Genomic DNA, 21,307 nt, shown 5'->3' on the forward strand with positions numbered 1-21,307 from the left:
GCCTCAAGTTCCCTCTTATCTGAATGAGGATTGTCAGATCTAGTAATTACCCACTTATTTTGTTCAGACAGTGTACTTTCGAATGTAAGATGCTGGGGGGGTTGGGGACCAAGAACACAAGGATGTTACCTCCTCACAAGGTTTCACAAAGGCTGACTACAGTTGGAAACTGAATGTTGGACTAGGCAGAGGTCTTAGGTCTGATCCAACAAGTCAGCTCTAATGGTTTGGGTGGTGGTGTTTTTAAAACACAGATTTCAGCCGACACTGCTTTCTCATCCTCAAGGGGCACCGAATAAACATCTCTCCAGGAGGCTTGGAAATAACAGTGCTCTATACAGGACTTTTTTAAAAATCTAAAACAAAATGCACTGTTTTTGATACCTACTAAAAACTTCTTTTGCTTAGAAAAGTCTACTCAGAGACATAATTTTATCACACGTTTGTTTTTAAAACAGTTTATTTTTTCTATATGTTGTTTCTTTTTTATTATATCTGCTTGTTTTTAAAGTATGTTGATTTTATTGCTATTTTTGATGAATGTTTTATGTTATTAAGAAGCATTATCAATCTTCTAAAATATAAATAAATAAATTTCACACCATACAACCATTAAAAAGACACAGGCTGTGCCACTGAAAAGGGGGGGGAAATCACCACAAACCTACATCAGCATATTGTATGATGAAGTGTCTCCGTTGCGCATCTGAAAACACAGAAAGGACGTATTCACCAGGCTTGCCATGACTCTCTCGCACCAAGAAGTCTCCTTGCTGCTTTAATAACTCTTGAGCTTCTATTCTTGGGATTGCACCATGATACCAATCTTGGTCTGCCAGAGGTTTCTCACTGGTTGATATTACATCAAAGAACTTGTGGGAAAATATGAAAAAAGAATGAAGGTTAGTAAATATAGGTTGTGTACATTATGCTTTCATTTAAATTGCAGTAGATATTAAATAACTGCTCTGAAAACTGTACATTTATTAGTGAGTGAACTAAAGTGGGCATAGCTAACCAGCTATAGAACCAAGCAAGTTTTTGTTGCTGTTGTTGCCAAGTACTTACTTTCAACGTAACAAGCAGAGCCATGCATCAGAGAAAAGTTGAGAAAAAGAAATGAAAGAAACATCAAGTGGTGCAAATCATATAAATGCTATTTAAAAATAAAAAACAACAGTGTTTTACTCAGGGCTGTTGAAACGTTCTTACAGTGAAACATTTCCTCCCTTTCTAATGCATTTGATTTCTTTCTTTCTTTCAGGATAGGGTCAATTGTCTAATAATTTGTGCTTCCTGTTTCCTAGCCACAGCAAAACACTTAGCTCTCCACATCCAAAAACTCCAAGCAAATAAGCCACTGACATTCAAAAAAATTCAAAAGCAATTACCACAAACCCATCATATTTCCTAATGCCTTAAACAGGTTATCTATCTATTCTCATAAAAACGTGCCCAGTTATTAAAATCTTAAGACATCATCTCTGAGAGAGTCCATCTGAGGGTAAGGACTTTTTGTTGATGGCACCTCATCAGCAGAAAAGGATTTTTTGTTGATGGCACCTCATCAGCAGAAATTCTTCCCTATATCCATTTAGCTGGTATCTGCCTTAATGGTTTTAGGTAACAGATTAAAACATTTCCATTTACCCAGGCATTGACAGCTTCAAATTTTAATTGTGCTTCCATGTTTCCCCCCCAGTTTGCTCGTATATATTGTTACTATTCTCTTCTATCCTGCCGGCTTTATTTATAAGATTCTTTTAATTATGTTGCAGATCATCCTGAGAAACACTTTGAAAAGAATCAATCACAGCATAAACACATAGCTACTCCTCTGAAAAATTTTAAGTCTGTTTAAACAAAAACAACAGAGTCTTTTGGCACTCTAACTATCAACATATTTATTATTACATATGCCTTCAAGGACTGGACTATAGACCACTTCATCAAATGAAAGAAGCATTAGCCTTGCGTCTTTGTGTCAAGCCACTAAGATGTGTCTTACTCTTCAAGGCAAGGCAAACATTTATCACCATCACCATGTGAGAAGCCGATTCTTATTTGATTAGATCAAACAAAATCTTTCTGGCTATGACAGTCAGCTAAACCCTATTGAGACATTCCCTCCTTGAAATTAAGACTACATGGAAAGTGTTGGGGCATATTTGTTGGTCATGCTCTGGCTGTTGTACATGCTACTCGTCCCACTTCCATGCTGTCCATGTGTTGGGGACTCATCTGTAAAGAGGAAGCCTCTTGGCAACATATATGCTTCCCCTGTGGTTAGGTACCCTTTTGAGCAGTATCCCTTACTGGGACCCTCCTCTAATGCATGCACAGGAGGGGTGGAGACAGCAGGGAACAGGTCTAAAGGTGAAGGGCTAGCTCATGAAGCCCTGTTCTTACACAATGGTACCTAACTTGCATGGGGAACGATGCCCAAATAGGGCTTGAATCTTAGAAGGAAACCAATCCCTAAAACCCAACATATTTTGAATCATTTCCCCTGAAGTTTAAGTAGGATACATCTGATTCAGATTAGTGAACAGGAAGTACCAAGATCCCAGGGTTCACAAAAACCAGCATCTCTGATGTGAATTGTAATAATAATAATAATAATAATAATAATAATAATAATAATAATAATAATAATTTATTATTTATACCCCGCCCATCTGGCTGAGTTACCCCAGCCACTTCAGGTTACTTATTCTCCCTTTCCAAGACCTGCATGTAAACAGGAACTAAATCTGGGCCCATTTGAGAGCAAAAGCTCTACCACTCAGTCTTTTCCCCTAAAAGGAGTACAGAGCATTGGCATGGAAACTTCCTTGTATCAGCTGAGACTATTTGTCCATCTGGCTCAGTACTGTCCAGCAGTACCTTTGTATGGTCCTAGCAGGAGACCTTTCCGATTAGCGGCTTAGTCATGCTGGCCACATGATCCGGAAGCTGTACGCTGGCTCCCTCGGCCAATAAAGCGAGATGAGCGCCGCAACCCCAGAGTCAGACCACGACTAATGGTCAGGGGTCTCTTTACCTTTTAAAGCTCTTAGCTGGAAATGTCAGAGATTGATGCAAAGCATGCACTCTACCAATGAGTTATGGTCCCTCCTATTAGAAATGTCACAACTGAACATGAAAAATGCTGAGCAGTTTCATAGTGAGATATATAGCCTGTCTATGAGGGGCTAAAACATATTAAGAAAGAGAGAAAAGTATTAAAATGCTTCTTTCCCTCTTCATATAAGATGAGGGGCAAGAATACAAGATCAAGTTTTCTTGAAGGAATTACCACCTTGTAGCCTTGTAACCAGTTGATAAAACTAAGTGAAATGCAGTGAATTGGCTTCCCCCTGCTGCTGATTACTCAGTTGTCTCAACCTATTTGTCTTGCTCATATCCAAAAGCAGTTTTGTTTTGAGTCACTTTTTTGGGGAGGGGGTTCTTTTTCAAATTAGCCATTCTAACACAAAACACTTTGAAAGGAAAGCCCTGCTCTCCATTGTCCATTTTTGTACAAAGATACTCAAATGCTTCCTTAGATATCTCAAATGACTTACCGTATTTTTCGCTCCATAGGACGCACTTTTTTCCTCCTATAAAGTAAGGGGAAATGTGAGTGCGTCTTATGGAATAAATGGCGCTGCGCAGAGAGGTAGAGCTGCGCAGCGCCCCTTCAGCGAAGCGGGAGAAGGAACGGAGCCCCTTCTGTTCCTCCTCCCGCTTCGCTGAAGGTGCGCTGCACAGCTCTCCCTATCTGCGCAGTGCCTCTCCTTCGCAGGAGAGCCGCTGCGCAGAGAGGGAGAACTGCGCAGCACCCCTTCAGCCACACGCCTGCCTGGAAGCCGGAGGAGGAACAGAAGGGACTCCTTCGCAGCGAGGCGCCTGTCCTGCAAAGCGGGAGGAGAAACAGAAGGGTCTCCAGCTTCGCTTGAAGGGGCGCTGCGCAGAGAGGGAGAACTGTGCAGTGCCCCTTCAGCGACGCGCCTGCCCTGGCTTCTGTCTTAGCAGCGCACAGCCTCTTCGGGCAGGGGGAGCTTTCATCCTGCTGCCCTGAAGAGGCTTGGCGCGGTTATCCCAGAAGCCAGAACAGCCACATGGTATCCCTCTTGCTGTTCTGGCTTCTGGGATTCAAAATATTTTTTTTCTTGTTTTCCTCCCCCCCCCCCCAAAAAAAAAAACCTAGGTGTGCCTTATCATTTGGTGCGTCCTATAGAGCGAAAAATACGGTAAATCCAGGGGAAAAAATTATGTCATTTGGTGAACAAACTACAAAAACTGCAGCATAAAATGACTTGTCTTTTCAGTAATTGGACTGAGCAAGAGGGATCAGCCAGGTAAATTCTGTTGTTATCAGTTATGCATATTCAAGTAGGTGAGTTTTCACTGTTTTGCAAGATGCATATTTTTAAAAGCTCCATCCCAACAGGGATTTTGCCCTATTGCATCAGAAGCTTTCTTCTTATTCCACCTTGGCCTTTTGTTGTACTCCAAACCATATTCCTCTTTCCCGATAAATACAAATAAACCTCTGCCTGAGCAACGGGCCACATTTAATGCCTCCTGTACTTTCAAATGCTTGATCCAAATATCAAGGATAAGAGCAGCAAAGAGTACCAACTCAGCAGCGAAATTCCCCATGAAGGTTATTCCAGTACAGTACAGAAGTACTCAACAAATGCTCTACCCACATCGCTGCATGACAGGCTCTCTGCTGAATAGCCACCATCACATAAATGTTCTACCTGCCATACCTAATAGCAGAACTGGCAGGTGGTGGCAACCTGTATCTGCAGAATAAGTTCCTCAACTGAAAGCCACAATAAAGCGACATATCTAATTAATTAGGAGCTGCCAAAGGACTCAAAACAGGAAGATTGCACATAACTTATTTTTAAAATCCAATAACTTTAAAACACTTCCACATTTCCAGAACAGCACATGACAGCCAGTACGCTGCAGTTGGAGTATCAGTCTAAGACCAGGAAACCCAAGTACAAATCCTCTCTTTACCTACTTTTTCGATGACCTTGAGCAAGTCACTACCTCTCTTTCAGTCTAACCTGCCTCATAGATTCGTTGAGAGGATAAATGGGATGGAGAAACATGAATACTATTTCTAAGGAGGGATGATGACCACAATAAATCAGAAAATGCTTTGGCTACTTCACCATGCTAACTGTCTCATGTTAGGACAGGGATGGGGAATTTGTAGTCCTCCAGACATTGCAGGACTCCAACTCCCATCATTCCTGACAATTTGCCACACTGGCTGGGGCTGGTGGGAGCTGCAGCCCAACAACATCTAGAAGGCCACAGGTTTGCAGCTGGTGTGTTACAGAATGGTCAGGCCTTTTCCTAGAGTTGCTGGAATTGACATTGTTTTGGCTTATACAGCTGTACCTTTTTCTTCAATGCTACTACCAGCTAGACAACCAACCACTTTACATGTTAATATTCTTACAGCAACTACCAGAATGTTATGCACATAGTGTAAATAAGTTATTTTCCTAAGGAAAAAAGAATGTGAGAATACAGTACCTGTGGACTTACCGATGAAGAGCCCAACATAGACTTTGGAGATCTTATCATTCCAGCAATGGAGTGCCGAATGGTATCAAACCGGGAAACTTTATCTTTCTTATCCTAAAAAACAAGGAGGAGAAAAGCAGACCATTAGAAATTAAATCAGCTATCCTTTGTAGATTAAGTACTCAGTGCTAGGTGGGGTTCCTGCTTTATCAATAGCACTGGGTAAAATAAATTATGAAACTTTGGCAACTTCAATAAAAACTCCCTGCCTGTTTAAGCCATAAACTTTAATACTTTTTCACAGTTTAAAAAGCAGCATGAATAAGTCTAAAATCTAACACAATTAAATCGTGTTTCCCCTATTTCTATTAAGAGTCACAAGATGCACTCAGTCCCTTGAGTGTATGGCATTGGATGGAACAGCAAAGAATTTACTGTCATTCCTATAATGGGAATGTTTGCACCCCATTAAATTTCCACAGAAGGTTTTGCTTTCTTCTTGTCCGCCATAAACAGATGAAGATCTTCTGTGCCATTTGTGGAACTTCCTCAGAGCAGAGGGAGCTATAATTTAGTGAGCTTGTAGAGCAGTGTGAATCTGGAATTGTTAAATGATGTGCTGTTTTACAATAACTTTACTGTCATTATTGGCTTTGCAGAAGCATAACTATGCACCTTGGGCCCTTAATTTGGACAAAGGCAGGTTCTACAGTCCTCTGTTTAAGCAGCCACTAACATCGGTAGACTTTAAAAGGAGATCAAAACCATTCATGGAGAAAAGGGTTACTGAAGACAACTAGCCTTGAGAGCTGGGTACTATCTCCAGTAACAGGGAGAGCTGTGTGCTTATTCTGCATTATGGCCTTACATTATGCATTACATGTTATAGGACAAGTCAAAAAATACAATTGGCATGTTAAGGTTTGATAGAAGTAAATTCAGTAATAGGCACTCCTGTGCTTCTAATAGCTCTAACACTTAATAACTGTTTTGGTGACTAAAACACAGCTTGATAAACAAAACTATATGCATACATATAAAAAAGAAGCCACTAACATTAAATATATTATCATTATATGATAATATATTTCAGGATGTCAGTCTCTGGTAAATGGCACCTTGTACCATCAAATGGCAATGCAAAACCCAGTTACTGGCACTAAATAAAAATATAGAAACATCAACTGTTTAAATCAATGCCACCTCACATTCCTGTTACACATAATTGTATAGGCCTAGGTACTTTAAGTGTATAAAGCCCTAAAGCTACTTTCTGTAAAAAATAAAAAAATCACACTGTATGGCCAAGGGTATAGAACTGCTAAGAATAAGGACACACCAAAATAGAAAAAAGGCTATTACATATGCTTGAAATACATATGCATTCAAATGTTCATAAAATTAAATGAATAGCATTAAAAAAAAGTTTTCTGTAGCTCACATTTCAGAACTGTGAATGGTGAGTGACACATTACTTACATTGGCAATATCACAGCTTGACTTATTATTTACAGTCATACCTCGGGTTGCAAATGTGATCCATGCAGGAGGCACATTCACAACCTGCAGTGCCGCGTCTGCGCATGACGCGATTTGGCGCTTCTGTGCATGCGTGTGATGTCATTTTGTGCTTCTCCGCATGTGCCGAAACCCGGAAGTAACCCGTTCTGGTACTTCCGGGTTCAGCGTGCTCCGCAACCCAAAAACACGCAACCCGCAGCGTTCGCAACCCAAGGTATGACTGTACTAGATCTTTTAATGCGGGTTGTACAACTGGTTCTTACATTATAATTTACAGTTTGTGGAGAATAGTCTCCGGAGAATATTCTCACCTTACATCACTATATATGCCTAAGGCTGTATCTGGCAGTACCATTTGTACCCACATAAATCAGAAGCAAGGGGTTGTGGTCAGTGAATCTTTGCACCTGGAAGACAGCACACTTCCTGGAACATCCTGTTTTGTCCACAAACTGCTACCACACACTATGCAGGGAGTCACCTACCACAACCACAAGTTTCTTCCTCCTCTGAGGAGTGGCAGGAATCATTCTGTACACTGTACCTTGTACAGCCACCTTGGCGTGTTCTGAGGTCTGCAACTGCTTTACTTGCTCCCCTGGCCCAGAATCAGAAAATAGCTTCCAAGCAGGGTAGGCCTTTGGGACCTCTAATCTGGGCCTATTTCTTCCAATTCCTGCATTCAGGCCAATATAACAAATCTTCCCTTACTGTCTGTTGGAGCATATGTGGATATTATTGGGATAAGTTACAAAGGTAGGAGTCCTGCGGCTTGAGAACTTCCTACTCTTTCCTCTCAAGTTGCTTTTTCCAGAATGCAATTCCCTTTCCCTGAGATAATTTCCTTGGAAAGTAGCAAGTGTGTTATCAGCATATTCATCCACTATCAGTAGCCTTGTATCTGAAGGGGTTAGGTCAAGAATGAAAAATGACTTCTCCAAGTTCATTTCCTGAGTGTTCATACTGGTGTGAAAACAGGTATCTAAAGCACCAATCTTGATCGATGTCATTTAACTGATTAGCCACTGAATCTGACAGGGACATAGAGAGTTCAGACCTATCCCCATCTTTGCTGTACCTCACCAACTTGAGTTTCCTTGCTGGTAGGCCCCCTCCGCAGGGCAACAGCTAGAATTCCTGTCTCCACTAACCCAACCAGTATACCAGTTATGGCATTCAAACCAGAAGCTTCCTTTTCCAATGCATTCATTCTGCTAAAGATTCCCTCTGATGTTTGTTTTGTCAAGAGACACTGGTCTCGTAAAAGTTCCCACAATGAAGCACAGGATATTACCAGAGATGACAACAGCAGATGCAGAAATTAAATTCTGCATCCAAGTAATCTTGAGGCAGCATCCAACTCATACCTGTTACTTCTGCAAGCAAAATTCTCACAAAATAAAATGTCTTCCTCCTTTTAAACGGTATCATGTCTACACAACATGTCATATCAATTTTAAATTACAATCTGTCCGATAATAAAAAACAGGCTGCTCTGAGTCCACTGGTGGGTCGATTTTATATCAATGGATTAAATGGCTACTTTAAAAACCGCTCACTGCATTACCATGGATACGGTGCCTAATTTTGCCTCTAGGTCTGCCAGGACTTGGGATGATCAGCTCATTTCACGCACCTCAGGTAATGACAAGATAAAGGGTCTTCTTCAGATAAACGAGTCATGGGGATTAGCAGCAGCTAAATGACTGCTTCTCATATCACTGAGGGGGAAAGGGACAAAAAAACGATGTGTGCATGCTGATGAGTTTTCCTACAAATTCATCCCAGTAATGCCTTAATTTTACATTCACTAACATCCCCCCCCCCCCCCAGAAATGGGCATCTACAATGATGGTCCTAGCTCTTCTGTTTTGCCTGGAGTCATTAAACACATACATTTATTTCATTTACAGATATTAAATCCACTCACTTCATTATTTTCCACACACGGTAAGCAGAGAAGTTGCCAAGGGAAAAAAAATGCTACTAGATCTTTGTTCAATACAGGGAGGTCAGTTAAAAGCTGCTGCCAAGACAGATACAAAACGGTAACTCTGCATGAAACAGATTGCATCATGTGCATCCAAGCTTATCAGCTAAGACAGGTATTCTAATGTGGCTATTTAGCAAATGGGTCAAAAGAATGTTAAGAGTTCATTGAGGGGGGGAATGCTAGCATTCTTATAGCATCCCCCATGTTCTTCACAGCCATTGAGAAGCCTGATATTTGAAAGTATGTGGCCAAATTCCATGTGTTAATACAGATAAGTGTGAGTTAAGTGATTGGCCATCCCAGTCTGTCCAGAAAGATGCCATGCTCAACAGTATAAAAGCCACTGAGAAATCAAGTGCATGGAGCAAGGTTGCACTCCCCTGTCCTTCTCTGTATACAGACCACCCATCAGGGGGATGATATGGATTTGGTCCAAACCCACACTGGCATGGATCCAAATCATCATCCAGGATTGCCTGCTGTTGTTCCAGCAACAACCCTCTTCAAAACCTTCCCCCAAAAGGAAGAATTTGAGACTGGAAAAATGCATTGGGTGCTTGGCTAGCTTTTTTCAGTAGTGGCCACACCACCACCTCCTTTAAAGCAGCAGGCATCACCCCCTTAACACAAATACGGTAAGTAGTCACCACTCCCTGGACCCAACCCCAATCATCACCACCATCACCACCACCACCAGCAGCAGCAGCAGCAGCAGCAGCAGCAATACAAGACCTGTCTTTCACCATGTCCCTTGGTAACCACAAATTAAATCAAGGAAGAAAATCACAGAAGGAAATGTACAAAACAAAGAGATAGACATAAAACAGAGCAGCCTTCAATAACCTGCCAAACTTTATTACGCCCTCAAGCTGTCATTTAAGTTTCTGCCAAGTCTCCCTAAACTCGACTCGGCTTCAGCAGTAACTAGTTGCTTGAGAGATGCTGCCTTCAAGTCCTGATCCTGCAAAAATGACATGGTATGTCCAGGGGATAACACAGTCTTGACACTTCCAAAGAGACTGCATGCAATCAGTAAAGTATACAGTACTCGTGGAAAATGTAGTTGGAAAAGTGCTAACACAGCTTAAATTAATATCAACATTAAAATACAGCTAGGAACTAATTTTTCACAGGCTTTGAAGATTAAAATGAGTAATGACTGGTAAATTCCCCCTCCCCACATGTTGTTCAGAGTTGGCTTACTCTTTCCACTTCTTCAAAAAAAAAAAAAAAAAAGCCTCAAGTGTTAGCTTGGGTGGAGAAACTGAGATTTCTCTTTCAGCATGTAATGTTGGAACATTATGAGCCACAGGGATCTCTCCATCAGCCTTCCCTACAGTCTTCCTGTTCCCTAAGACTTATCTTTGCCCAAAAAAGGAGGAGGAAGAGGGGGGAATCACTAACATGCTGGAGCAGAAGCAGAGGCTTCATCTTTGCAACACAGAGAAACCATTGTCACAGAGAAGAATGGGGAATGTATGTTCCCGTGCCTTCTGGATCAATTATTAGGAGTAGTGGACATTTTTCCTTGCTCATTGGCACTGACACACCATACAAACACCCAGGTCTTAAGAGATGAGGCCTCTACCACCAGCCCTCTCTGCAACTCGTCCCCCACCTTAGCAAGAATAACTTTGGTAAGGGTAGACAAGAGGCAGGAGGACTGGCTGGCAATAGGGAGGACTGGCAATAGAACCCGCAACAAACTGGAAGGAGAATTGGGCTTGCCTCACAATGAGTTCAGAGTTTCACAGCTGCAGGAATTAACTCCCCCCCCCCCATCCCAAAGTCACACTATAATTAGGCATTGATGGTGCACCCTTCCATAGTTTACATTATGCTTCTGGTTGGCTACTGTGGGGAAAGAGTTCTAGACCCTTGGTCCAATCCAGAAGAACTCTACTTATGACTTCAATGGCATGTAGCCTAATTTATACCAATATTATGAAAAAGCTGGACAGCTTTTCAAGAAGCTTCCAGATGGCACTCATGCTAACATTTAAAAGGCTGAGTCACCAAACACATTCGGGATGCTGAGAAGACAGTGTTCCTGAAGGCCAACTGTTGGCTTTTTAAAACCAGCAGCTTCAAAATGAAAGAATATGCTTGCCAATGCATACAACTTCTTTGACTAGAAATAAATACTTGAGATGAAGCCACACCCAATCTGATGATGCAGTGCACCATCAATAAAATATGCCTTGTAAAGGACTGATTTCTAATATTTTTATCACCTTTTAACAACAACAAGAAGAAGTCTCAATGCACTCAATGCACCCAGGAAAGGAGAGTGACACACCTGGCACTTTCCTTGGTATTATATCAGTAAAGAATGTACACAAGCTCATTACAGAATACAACATCTATGGTCTCCCATATAAGACAGTGTGCACACATCAAATGGTATGATCAATCTCCCACTCTTTTCTTCAAGCTAGAAATTATGTACAACTACAAACAGCGACAACCAGGCCAGAGGAAGCTTGAATATGCAAAATCTGGTTAAAAGTACTGAACTCCAACAACACATGGAGTTAACTGGATGCAAATATGGCACTATCCCTTGGATGAACTCCATTTACCAAGCAACACAGTACGCAAATCCTATTTATAACACATATCTAAAATTGAAATGTAGATAAGCACTTCAAAGTGACACTAATATCATTTCAATTCATCCACCTAATGTACTTAAATGTTCTTTCCAAAGCAATTAGCAATTAGAGCTCCTTCTAATACTTTCTCAAGGTACAGAACATACAAGAGGCAGTGTGTTATAGCAAACAGTGTTGCATCTGGACTAGGGAGAGCTGAGTTCAGATTGCTGGTCAGCCATGAAACTCGCTTAGGTGACCTTGGCAAGTCAATGTCTCTCAGTCCAATTTAATTTACAGTATTTTTAGGAGAAAAATTTTCCCCTGATAGGGAAGTTGTTCCAGCCCTTTAATTATGGTTACCCTTTCCTCAGTATTGCACACCTGCGATTATCCCAGTATTTTTCTCCTAAAAATATTTAATGTTTAGAGCTTTTAGGGGATTTTTTTTGGGGGGGGGGGAGGCAAATAAGAAACCTGCTAAGAGGCATATAAAATTATGCATGTGTGGAAAAAGATATTTTCCCCTTCTCCTCTTATAATACTAGAACCCAGAGTCATCAAGTAAAAAACAACAACAGTGACAGATTCAGGACAGAGAGAAATAAGTTGTTCTTCACACAGCGTATAGTTAACAGAATTTGCTATCACAAGATGTAGTGACAGGCACAAACTTGGACAGCTTTAAAAGAGAAATAGATATCAAAGGCTATTGATAATGATGGTTGTCTTTTCACCATGGCTGTAGACCTCTGAATATTGGAAAAGAGCCAATGTAACACCAATTTTTAAGAAGGGATCTGGTAGTGGGAGAATCCTGGAAATGACAGGCCGGTTAGTTTAACATCCATGAAAACTGGTGGAAAGTATTGTTAAAGAAAAGAATTAGCAAACATATAGAAGAACAATCCTTTTGTGCCACTGTTGTCGTGTCCTGAGCAAAGGAACAGTGGGACCGAAGTGTTCATATTCATAATAATGCAGAAAGAGCAACTAAAATGATCAAAAGGATGGAAGGGGTGCAACATTTGGTACTCTTCGGTTTACAGAAAAGGTGGCATGATAGATGCTAACAGAATTATGCATGACATGGAAGAAGTGGATAGAGGAAAAATTCTTCTTTCTTTCTCATAACACCGGAACTACTGGACATCCAGAGAAGCTGAATGTTGGAAGATTCAGACAAAAGTGCTTCTTCATGCAGCACAGTTAAACTATGGAGCTCGCTCGCTCAGGAGGCAACATGGATGGCTTTAAAAGAGGATGAGACAAATTCATGGATTAGAAAGCTAATGAATGGCTACTAGCTGTGATGGTCATGTTCTGCCTATACAGGTGCTGAATACCAACTGCTGGGAATCACAAATGGGCAGCGTGCTGTTGCACTCAGGTCCTGTTTGCGGGATTCCCACAGGCATCTAATTTGTCACTGTGACAATAGACTGCCCAGACCAGATGGTGCGTTGGCCTGATCCAGCAGCTCGTCTTACGATCATAAACATGAGTTGGAGACCAATATTGCACTCCTGTCCAACTTGTGGTCTTCACAAGGACACCCTGGGTTGGCCATTGTTAGAATAGAATGCTGAACTTTATAGGCATCTGGTCTGATCTAGCAGGAAACTTCCTTGCATTCTTATAACAATGTTATCTCCAAGTCAATTATACGCAAATTATAAAATGCTTAAGTAATATGTAGGAAAACACATAGGATTTTAGATGCTAAACTTGCCCAGGACAGCCTTTGATATTGTAAAGACAATTGTAGACAGATTAGATATTTGAATAATCACTCAGGGTAGCCATTCATGTGTGCTCCTGCATCTTCCCAGTTGGAAAACTTCTCCAATATAATCAGAACAAAAGAAATACATCTGATGTTATTTCAAGGATTATGATCTCTCCAACTTGGGGGATTGCTTTTTTGTATGTGTAATTCATGTGAAAGAGAATGAAATCAATTCCTCAGTTGTTTGTTTTTTCAATTTATTTGGGTTTTATTTTTTGTCCTCACAACCATTACCTCACCCACAATGAATTTAAATTGTATTATATTTCTTATACATTACTGCCTCTGGAAAAAAATATCCTAGGTTGCACAAATGGGGGCAGCCTGTTCAGCTACTGAAGGAAATGAGGTTCCTCTACAATATCAGTTTTGCACAAGCATCATGGGAGAAACAGATAACCTAATCTTAAAAGAAGCCTATACACTACAAAGGCAGTACCTCATTTCAATTCAGGACAAGTCATGTATGTTGCAGCATTTATTTGCACTAGCTCACATTTGGTACTAAATTCAAGTAACACAATATAGCTGTTAAAATACCAAGAGTATTTATTATGTTTCTTAGCCCGACAGCATATATTTTAGGTGAGATACAATTACACAGTTTAAAAAGAATTGAATGCAGACACCAAAATAATTAAATCAAGAAAACTGAACCAAACAAAGACATTGCCAGACCAAACATTATAGCTACAGTAATCACAAACTTGGAGGAACAGGTCAAATCCCAACTCCCATTAAAAAAACAGTTAAATGATCAGTATCGGAAGTTCATTTAAAAGATATAAAATAGTGTAAAAAGCATTCAAAAATATTACAATGCTTAGGATTTTTTTTTAATGGTCTTTGCCTGGCACTGAAAAGACATTGTTGATGGAGGTGAGCCTCTCTGGGGGAACATTGCACAAATGGGGGATGGAAAGGATTCCAGTTTTGCAAAGAGCTCACAAAACACTACCATTTAATTCATATATTTATATCTTGATGCATGATCCATTTTTTTTGTATTGTACATTCTTTACATTTTTACATCTTACTATTTCTGTACCCCCCATTCTTTTAGCTTATTACATCTGCTGGCGGGGGGCGGGGGGGGAGAGAAAGTGAGCTGTCTTGAGTCCAGGGGCTAGTAAATCTTCTATTTAAGAGAAGGAGTGGTTCCAGCCCTAGAAAGCCCTGTAAAACTTGGGACCTTGCTATCAAGAACCACCTCTTTTCCATATATGCTTTAAGATAATCTACAGCAGGGGTCCTCAAACTTTTTAAACAGGGGGCCAGTTCACTGTCCCTCAGACACTGTTGGGAGCCGGACTATAGTTTGAAAAAAATATGAATGAATTCCAATGCACACTGCACATATTTTATTTGTAGTGCACAAAAAGATCCCTATCTGGAACTGCTGCCAGTCAGTGTAGGCAATACTGAGCTAGGTGGAACAATGGCTGGAAACTTGCTTAGGGCAAAAGGGTAGGAGGCTGAGGACATCTGGAGATTTTATGAAAGGTCCTTACAACATAATGCAATTTAGTCCCATATGATTAGGCAATTATAAATAAACGAGTCTCTCCCCCCCCCCCACCCTGAGAAAAATGGACTCAGATAAACTGGTTTGTGCACTCAGATAAACTGGTTTTTGGGTAAGATACTTTGGTCATAATAACAGGCTACATCCAACTGAATCCTACTTAGGGCAGATCCTTTGAAATTATTGTCTGGATTTTTAATTCATTTCAGTAAGTCTACTCTGAGTAGGACTAGCATCCGAGTAAGACTAGCAACCGTGGGGGGGTGGGAGAGAGAGGTGTAAATTTACATAGTAGGAGGAGGGCAAATGAGGGCTGAGAGCAAATGTGAAAGGTGATTCTCAACAGGGTCCCTTCCAACTCTACAATACTATAATTCTAGGGCAGTGATCCACCCAGTTGGAAGTGATTGCCCAGAGTTGTTGAGCCTTTTGGGGGAGTATTGGCCACAGTTTTTGAACTTTTTTTTTAGGGTGGAGTGCCAACAGTTGTTGAGCTATTTATGGCAGGGATTAGCAGGAGTTTTAAAGCTTCTCTTAGGGGGAAGAGCACAAAGTTGTTGAGCTTTTGGGGGTGGGATTGATTAAAATACTCACCCAACAGTACGCAACCCTCCCTCCTTCCCACGTTAAGCCGCAGACACGGGGAATAGAGGCTTTCACAGTGGCGGAAATGGGACAAAGCATCGGGGGGGCACGGAGTGATCGATCAGGAGCACACACGGGATCACTTTTTTTAACACTATGCATTTCAGGGTTTGGGTCCTGAGTTGAGGGAGCTTTTGCTTCTCTCCTTCCCTCCCCCTGCCTCCTTCCTGTCCTCTCCCTGCCTGTGGCCAGCGCCAAACACTGCTCTGTGGGGCTTTCGGCGTGGTGCCTCCTCTGAGGAGATCCGCAAGTAGCAGAGGGGGCTGCCAAGGTAGAGGCTTGGATCAGATGAACACTCACCTCGTTTGTTCATGAGCAAGCCCCTTGGAAATTACCCTGGTTGCAAGCGCATTTCAGAGCTTGTAATGGGGAAATGGAGCAGCGGAGATTCTGTGCCTCCTTCCATTGAGAATAAGGCGGAGGTGCTGGCTCTTCCCGGGCGGGGCGGGTTCAGAACCCTGGTGGGCCGGATATGTCCCACAGACCTTAGTTTGAGGACCCCTGATATACAGGGTCCCTTTTTAAGTGCCTTCTCAGTACAGTCATAAAAGATAAAGGGAGCCTTGACCATTAGGTCCAGTTGTGGCTGACTCTGGGATTGCGGCGCTCATCTCGCTTTATTGGCCGAGGGAACCAGCGTACAGCTTCCAGGTCATGTGGCCAGCATGATTAAGCTGCTTCTGGAGAACCAGAGCAGCGCACAGAAACGCCGTTTACCTTCCCGTCGGAGCGGTACCTATTTATCTACTTGCACTTTGACGTGCTTTTGAACTGCTAGGTTGGCAGGAGCAGGGACCGAGCAACGGGAGCTTACTCCGTTGCGGGGATTCAACAAGCCGACCTTCTGATCAGCAAGTCCTAGGCTCTGTGGTTTAACCCACAGCGCCACCGCATCCCAGCAGTACAGTCATACCTCGGGTTAAATATACTTCAGATTGAGCGCTTTCGGGCTACACTCCGTGGCGACCCGGAAGTAACAGAATACGTTACTTCCGGGTTTCGCCACTCATGCATGAGCAGATGGTCAAAATGACGTCACATGCATGCGCGGAAGCGGCAAATCGCGACCTGCGCATACGCGGGTGCTTCAGGATGCGAACAGGGATCCAGAACGGATCCCGTTTGTATCCAGAGGTACCACTGTACGAAATACAGAGGGGAGAAGGCCTTTACAATTTAATGGAGATATGTAGATACAAATTAACAGATTGAAAAGGCTACTAAAAGGAATTGGGTTCACAAGTCAAGCTGAAGCGATTTTATCTTGCAAATAAAAGTTTCAGTTGTGAAACGTATTAGCCACATTAAGGATTATATAGTCATGAAATGAAATCATTGGTTCATGACGTTGACATCTATTGGAAATACAAACATGGCAGTTGAAGAGTAGAGAACTGTTATGAAAACATTAAAACCAGTTGCTTCCTTGCAGGGCTAGCTCCCTGAACCTTCAAAACTTAACACCAGCTTCACTTTTCAGTCCTTAACTAATGTAATGAGCTCATACCCTGATAAAGACAAAAAAATATTATCAGACAAGGTGATCTGTAATTAGTTACCTTTTTATTTAAATAGCATTGTTAATTTGCCATTTCCCCCCCAAAAGCTTTCTACAGTTGACAATTTTTAAGTCTGTCACATGCAGAAGTGTCTAAACAAGCTTTAAAACTACAAAGTTGACTCAGTACATCATATACGCCAAGAGCAGAAAAGCATGTTGTATTTGCTAACTGGAGACTGTGTTGAAATGAGCTACCTACAAATCAAACCTGACACAGCACCAAGATCTCCTAGAGAACGAAAGGGCGATTAAAGAGGATTTGAACTGAATAAACATTGCTTTGCCTGTGCACACCCTTGTATCCTGTGGTGCAATGGATCAGTGTATCTGGCTGTTAAACAAAAGGTTGGTGGTATGAGTCCACCCAGGGATGGCTGTGGAAACGATTCCTCCATTGCGAGGGGTTGGATTAGATGACCCTAGGGGTCCCTTCCAACTCTACTATTCTATGATCCCTGGTTGTTCCTGCCTGGACTATCTTGACACTGCCTAACAAAGACATCCCAGTCATTTCTCCAATAACTCCAATGTAAAAATATGATGGGCTACTGTAGAAAGGCAGACAAGGTAGAAAGAAAAAGGAAGATGCAGAGGGAGTTCGGAATGTCACCCACATACAGATTCATTTTCTTCCTAGTATTTTCATTTATTCTCCATAGGGTATAGTATAGTCATTCACAATCCTGACCGTCATTCTCAAAATCTACTTATTGGCCATAACCCAGAAAGCTATTTCAGCATACCTATGGGCTTTAGCCTGCCAAGTCAGGCTTCTAATTACTTATTTAAATACAACATGGATCTCACATCAGGCTGCTATTAAAATCCTGTCCCTACAAGTCTTCAAAGGAGGTTTGTAATGCGACAAAGAGGAATGCTGGACAGGAAACATGAATACACAGACATGATGTGACATTAAGCTTAGTTGCAGGATTCTCTGGGCTATGGCCATTTCGTTTCATTTTCTCTGTCATCAGAGCATTGCCAAGCTTCAGTCAAAGACATATTAACTACGTCTTGAACATCTTTTAAATCCAACAGAGACCAGAAATGCCTCCGTAATGTTTTAATGCTAGTGTCAATGAGCATAAACATTCACAACCTTCACATTACAGTATTATTTATGTATGGGTGTGGGTGGCTATATCATACATACACAGTGGTTAACACAAGGAAACAGGTAACTGCCATAGAAATGGGAGCATTTCCATTTACTGAAACATTCTCCTTAGCCCATGGAATAGCCTCCTTCTATAACATTTAAGAATTCATTTTTTAAAAAAACTTGCTGCATATAAGAAAAGGACTGAAAATAGTGTGGAAAGAAAACCCACCACCTGCTTTATTATAAAGGATAGTATTCAACACAGCACTAATGTGAACATACCATCAGCGTAATAGTTTCTCCTTGCACAATGGAACATTCTCCTCTCCCTGTGTATCCCCAATCCTCCAGAGCAGATCTGAGGATGGCAAAGGGAACCCGAATTGCGGGGGTGGGGAGGGGGAGGGGGGAAATTCCATTGCACCAGTGCTAATTTTTGTGTTGAATACCAAATATACCAAATATTTTGTTGAATATCACCTAACGAGACTCTAGGTAATAACAACAAACAGCCGATGTACATAACCGTTATCTTACAGTTTAAAGATATGCATATTTAAGCAAGAGGAATAAAACCTAAAAAGATGCAGTCAGCTTCTTAGCACTACTGAAATATTTAATAAGTATCCAAATACTGCAGAATATCAGTTACATGCGGGGTAGCAGAGCTTTGTTCCATGAGCTCTTTACTTGCGTTCTAAAACTACATTTTCAATATGAAAAACCTACAGCCAATTAAGGTGCCTTTGCAAACATCATGCCTCCAAGCTACCTGAAATTACCACCTTCCCTGTGAATATTTCCGCACTTCACAAGGAAGAAGTTTATTAAAAATCTAGTTAGATATGACTATCTTGCAGGTCTACCTTCTGCTTAGAAACTCATGTGGAGAGATACTGAAAATTCTTTATCTCAGTAAAACAGAAGCCTGACGGAATTAACCCTGATCAGCTTTTGGCGAGATAGGGAAGGAAATGCACTCTTAACCAGTTTAGCTTTTTACATTAACTGTATTAAAGGATAAATCTTACCCTTTCATACGCTGAAACAGAAAGAGATATGCAGACTGAACAGATTAAAAACCAAGGTGGCTGTTTCTGTCAGGCAGTCAGCTCAGCAAGACTATGAATACATACTTCATCAAGCGGTCTATTTGTAATAGCCTAGATGTACAATGTTTTGTTACACTCTGATTTCGTATCACCTGTAACACGCAAGTCCCAAGATTTTGAACTGTGAACTGAAAAGGAGAAACCTGGATGTGCAGCCCATCTATATTTGTTTACTCCTGAGTACTAGGGACCGATCCTTTAGGATGGCAAGCCCTTCTTTGTGGAATCATCCCTGCCGACTTTCAGGTGTCTCCTGAAAACTCTGTTATTCAAGCAGTCCTTTAGAACATGAATTTCTTTCCCCCAAACTAGTTATTTATTGATCCAATAGTAATTTTGCATGCTGTATACCCCCTTGCTGTATTTTTATAAAAGTACAGTCTGTTAATGTTGGAATAAATACATAGTTTGTTGATGTAAGTATAGGAATTTTAATAGTAACTTTTTTAAAAAGTGTGATTGTTATAATTTCATATCCTCATACAATCTGGTGTTTTAAGTTGTCAGTCACATGACCTCTCAGCCATGGACACCCTTGGATTTTCTGCTTCGACTCTACCTTGCTAGAACATAAAATGCCTTCATTCCTATCCCTACCATCGATTTGTTTCTATGCAGCAGAAACCCATTCTATTCCCAGAAAAGCTATTGCTCTAGGCATCGAGATCACCTAAAATATTCACAGAGGAGGTTATATATATATTCTGTGTATTTGCATGTTTGTTGCTTACACCCACATTTCCTTAGGGAGAAACAATGGTATTCACAATTTCACCATCATCACTCCAGAAAGAATAAATAAAAAGCTGAGGTATATTTATTTAAACATATCTGCTGATGGTTTTGGTGTGATCTTGCTACCTTAGGAACATAAGTTGCTCCCAGAAATCCAACTGTGCTATCATATGCTTACAGCAGAAGCTTACTGCCCTGCAAAAGTAAAAAACTACACACACAGACAGACAGACAGAGAGAGAGAGAGAGAGAGAGAGAGAGCGCGCGCAGGGGGTGGGGGGGAAGCAAATGAAACAAACCTATCAAAGTATATGAACTTCTTCAAAAATTCTGCATTACCTCCACATTCTTTTTAACACGGTAAGTTCTTTCCCTGCATCATTTGAACCAATAAGCTAATGGCCTGAAGAAAAATGGTCAACTGCCCTGGGATCCTTTTTGGGAGAAAGGGCAGGATTGAAATGAATTAAAAAAAAAACAAGGGCCAGAGCTCAGTCCATCTCTTTCCTTCAGCATTTAAGGCTGCCATCCTAGGCACACGTACTTCACTGTGAAATCCAATTAACTCAGAGGGTCTTACTTCTGAGTAAGCATGCCTAGGATTGCCATGTATGTGACCTATAGCTAGGGATGGGGGAGAGATTTTATTTTGTTTACATTTTAATGAGAAATTACCCAACATGCACCAATATGCAAACTGAAAATCAGCCACCCTTTGATATTCACACTTCTCCAAATTTTACAATGCAGTTCTCCAACCAAACTAGAGGGGTTGTATTCAATGTTCTCTGCCCATCACCACAAGGGTTCTTGAGTGTATTTTAATATTGTGTCACAGAAGAGTCCAAAACCATAGTTGTGCTAGAAGAAATTCACTATGCAGCTGATGGTGCACAAAGTTACTAGCAAACTGCTTATACATTCAACAACATTTCACTGGCACAAAATATTTCAGTAGCAGAACAAATGTACTGACTTTACCTTACCACTACATTGGGTACAATCAGTGACTACAAGAATGCATTATATGAGGAGAAGTTGTGCATTAAAATGCAAGTACTGGTGAAAATAACAAAATGTGTATTATGGAAGATGGTTTTCAGGTCTGTGTATTAGACAAATTGCATACAAAAATGTGTTTATTAGGAGAAATCCACATTCAAATGTTCAAAAAAATTTTGTTAAGCAA

The 21,307-nt window shown here is 41.1% G+C and overlaps 1 protein-coding gene across 2 annotated transcripts in view; it reads right to left on the reverse strand.

The window, feature by feature from the left end:
* The window catches only part of FER (FER tyrosine kinase), a 163,888-nt gene that overhangs the window by 92,242 nt on the left and 50,339 nt on the right, over positions 1-21,307 (reverse strand). The window contains exons 11-12 of one of the 2 annotated variants that reach the window (XM_028749596.2): positions 5,560-5,652; positions 669-872 (exon numbers count right to left, since the gene is read on the reverse strand). In XM_028749596.2, coding sequence (XP_028605429.2) covers positions 669-872; positions 5,560-5,652 — 297 coding nt within the window. Of the gene's footprint in view, positions 1-668; positions 873-5,547; positions 5,653-21,307 lie in introns of both variants that reach the window. The other variant, XM_077936150.1, reaches the window with a different exon arrangement.

The sequence above is a fragment of the Podarcis muralis genome, chromosome 11 (assembly GCF_964188315.1).
Source record: "Podarcis muralis chromosome 11, rPodMur119.hap1.1, whole genome shotgun sequence".
Taxonomy (NCBI): domain Eukaryota; kingdom Metazoa; phylum Chordata; class Lepidosauria; order Squamata; family Lacertidae; genus Podarcis; species Podarcis muralis.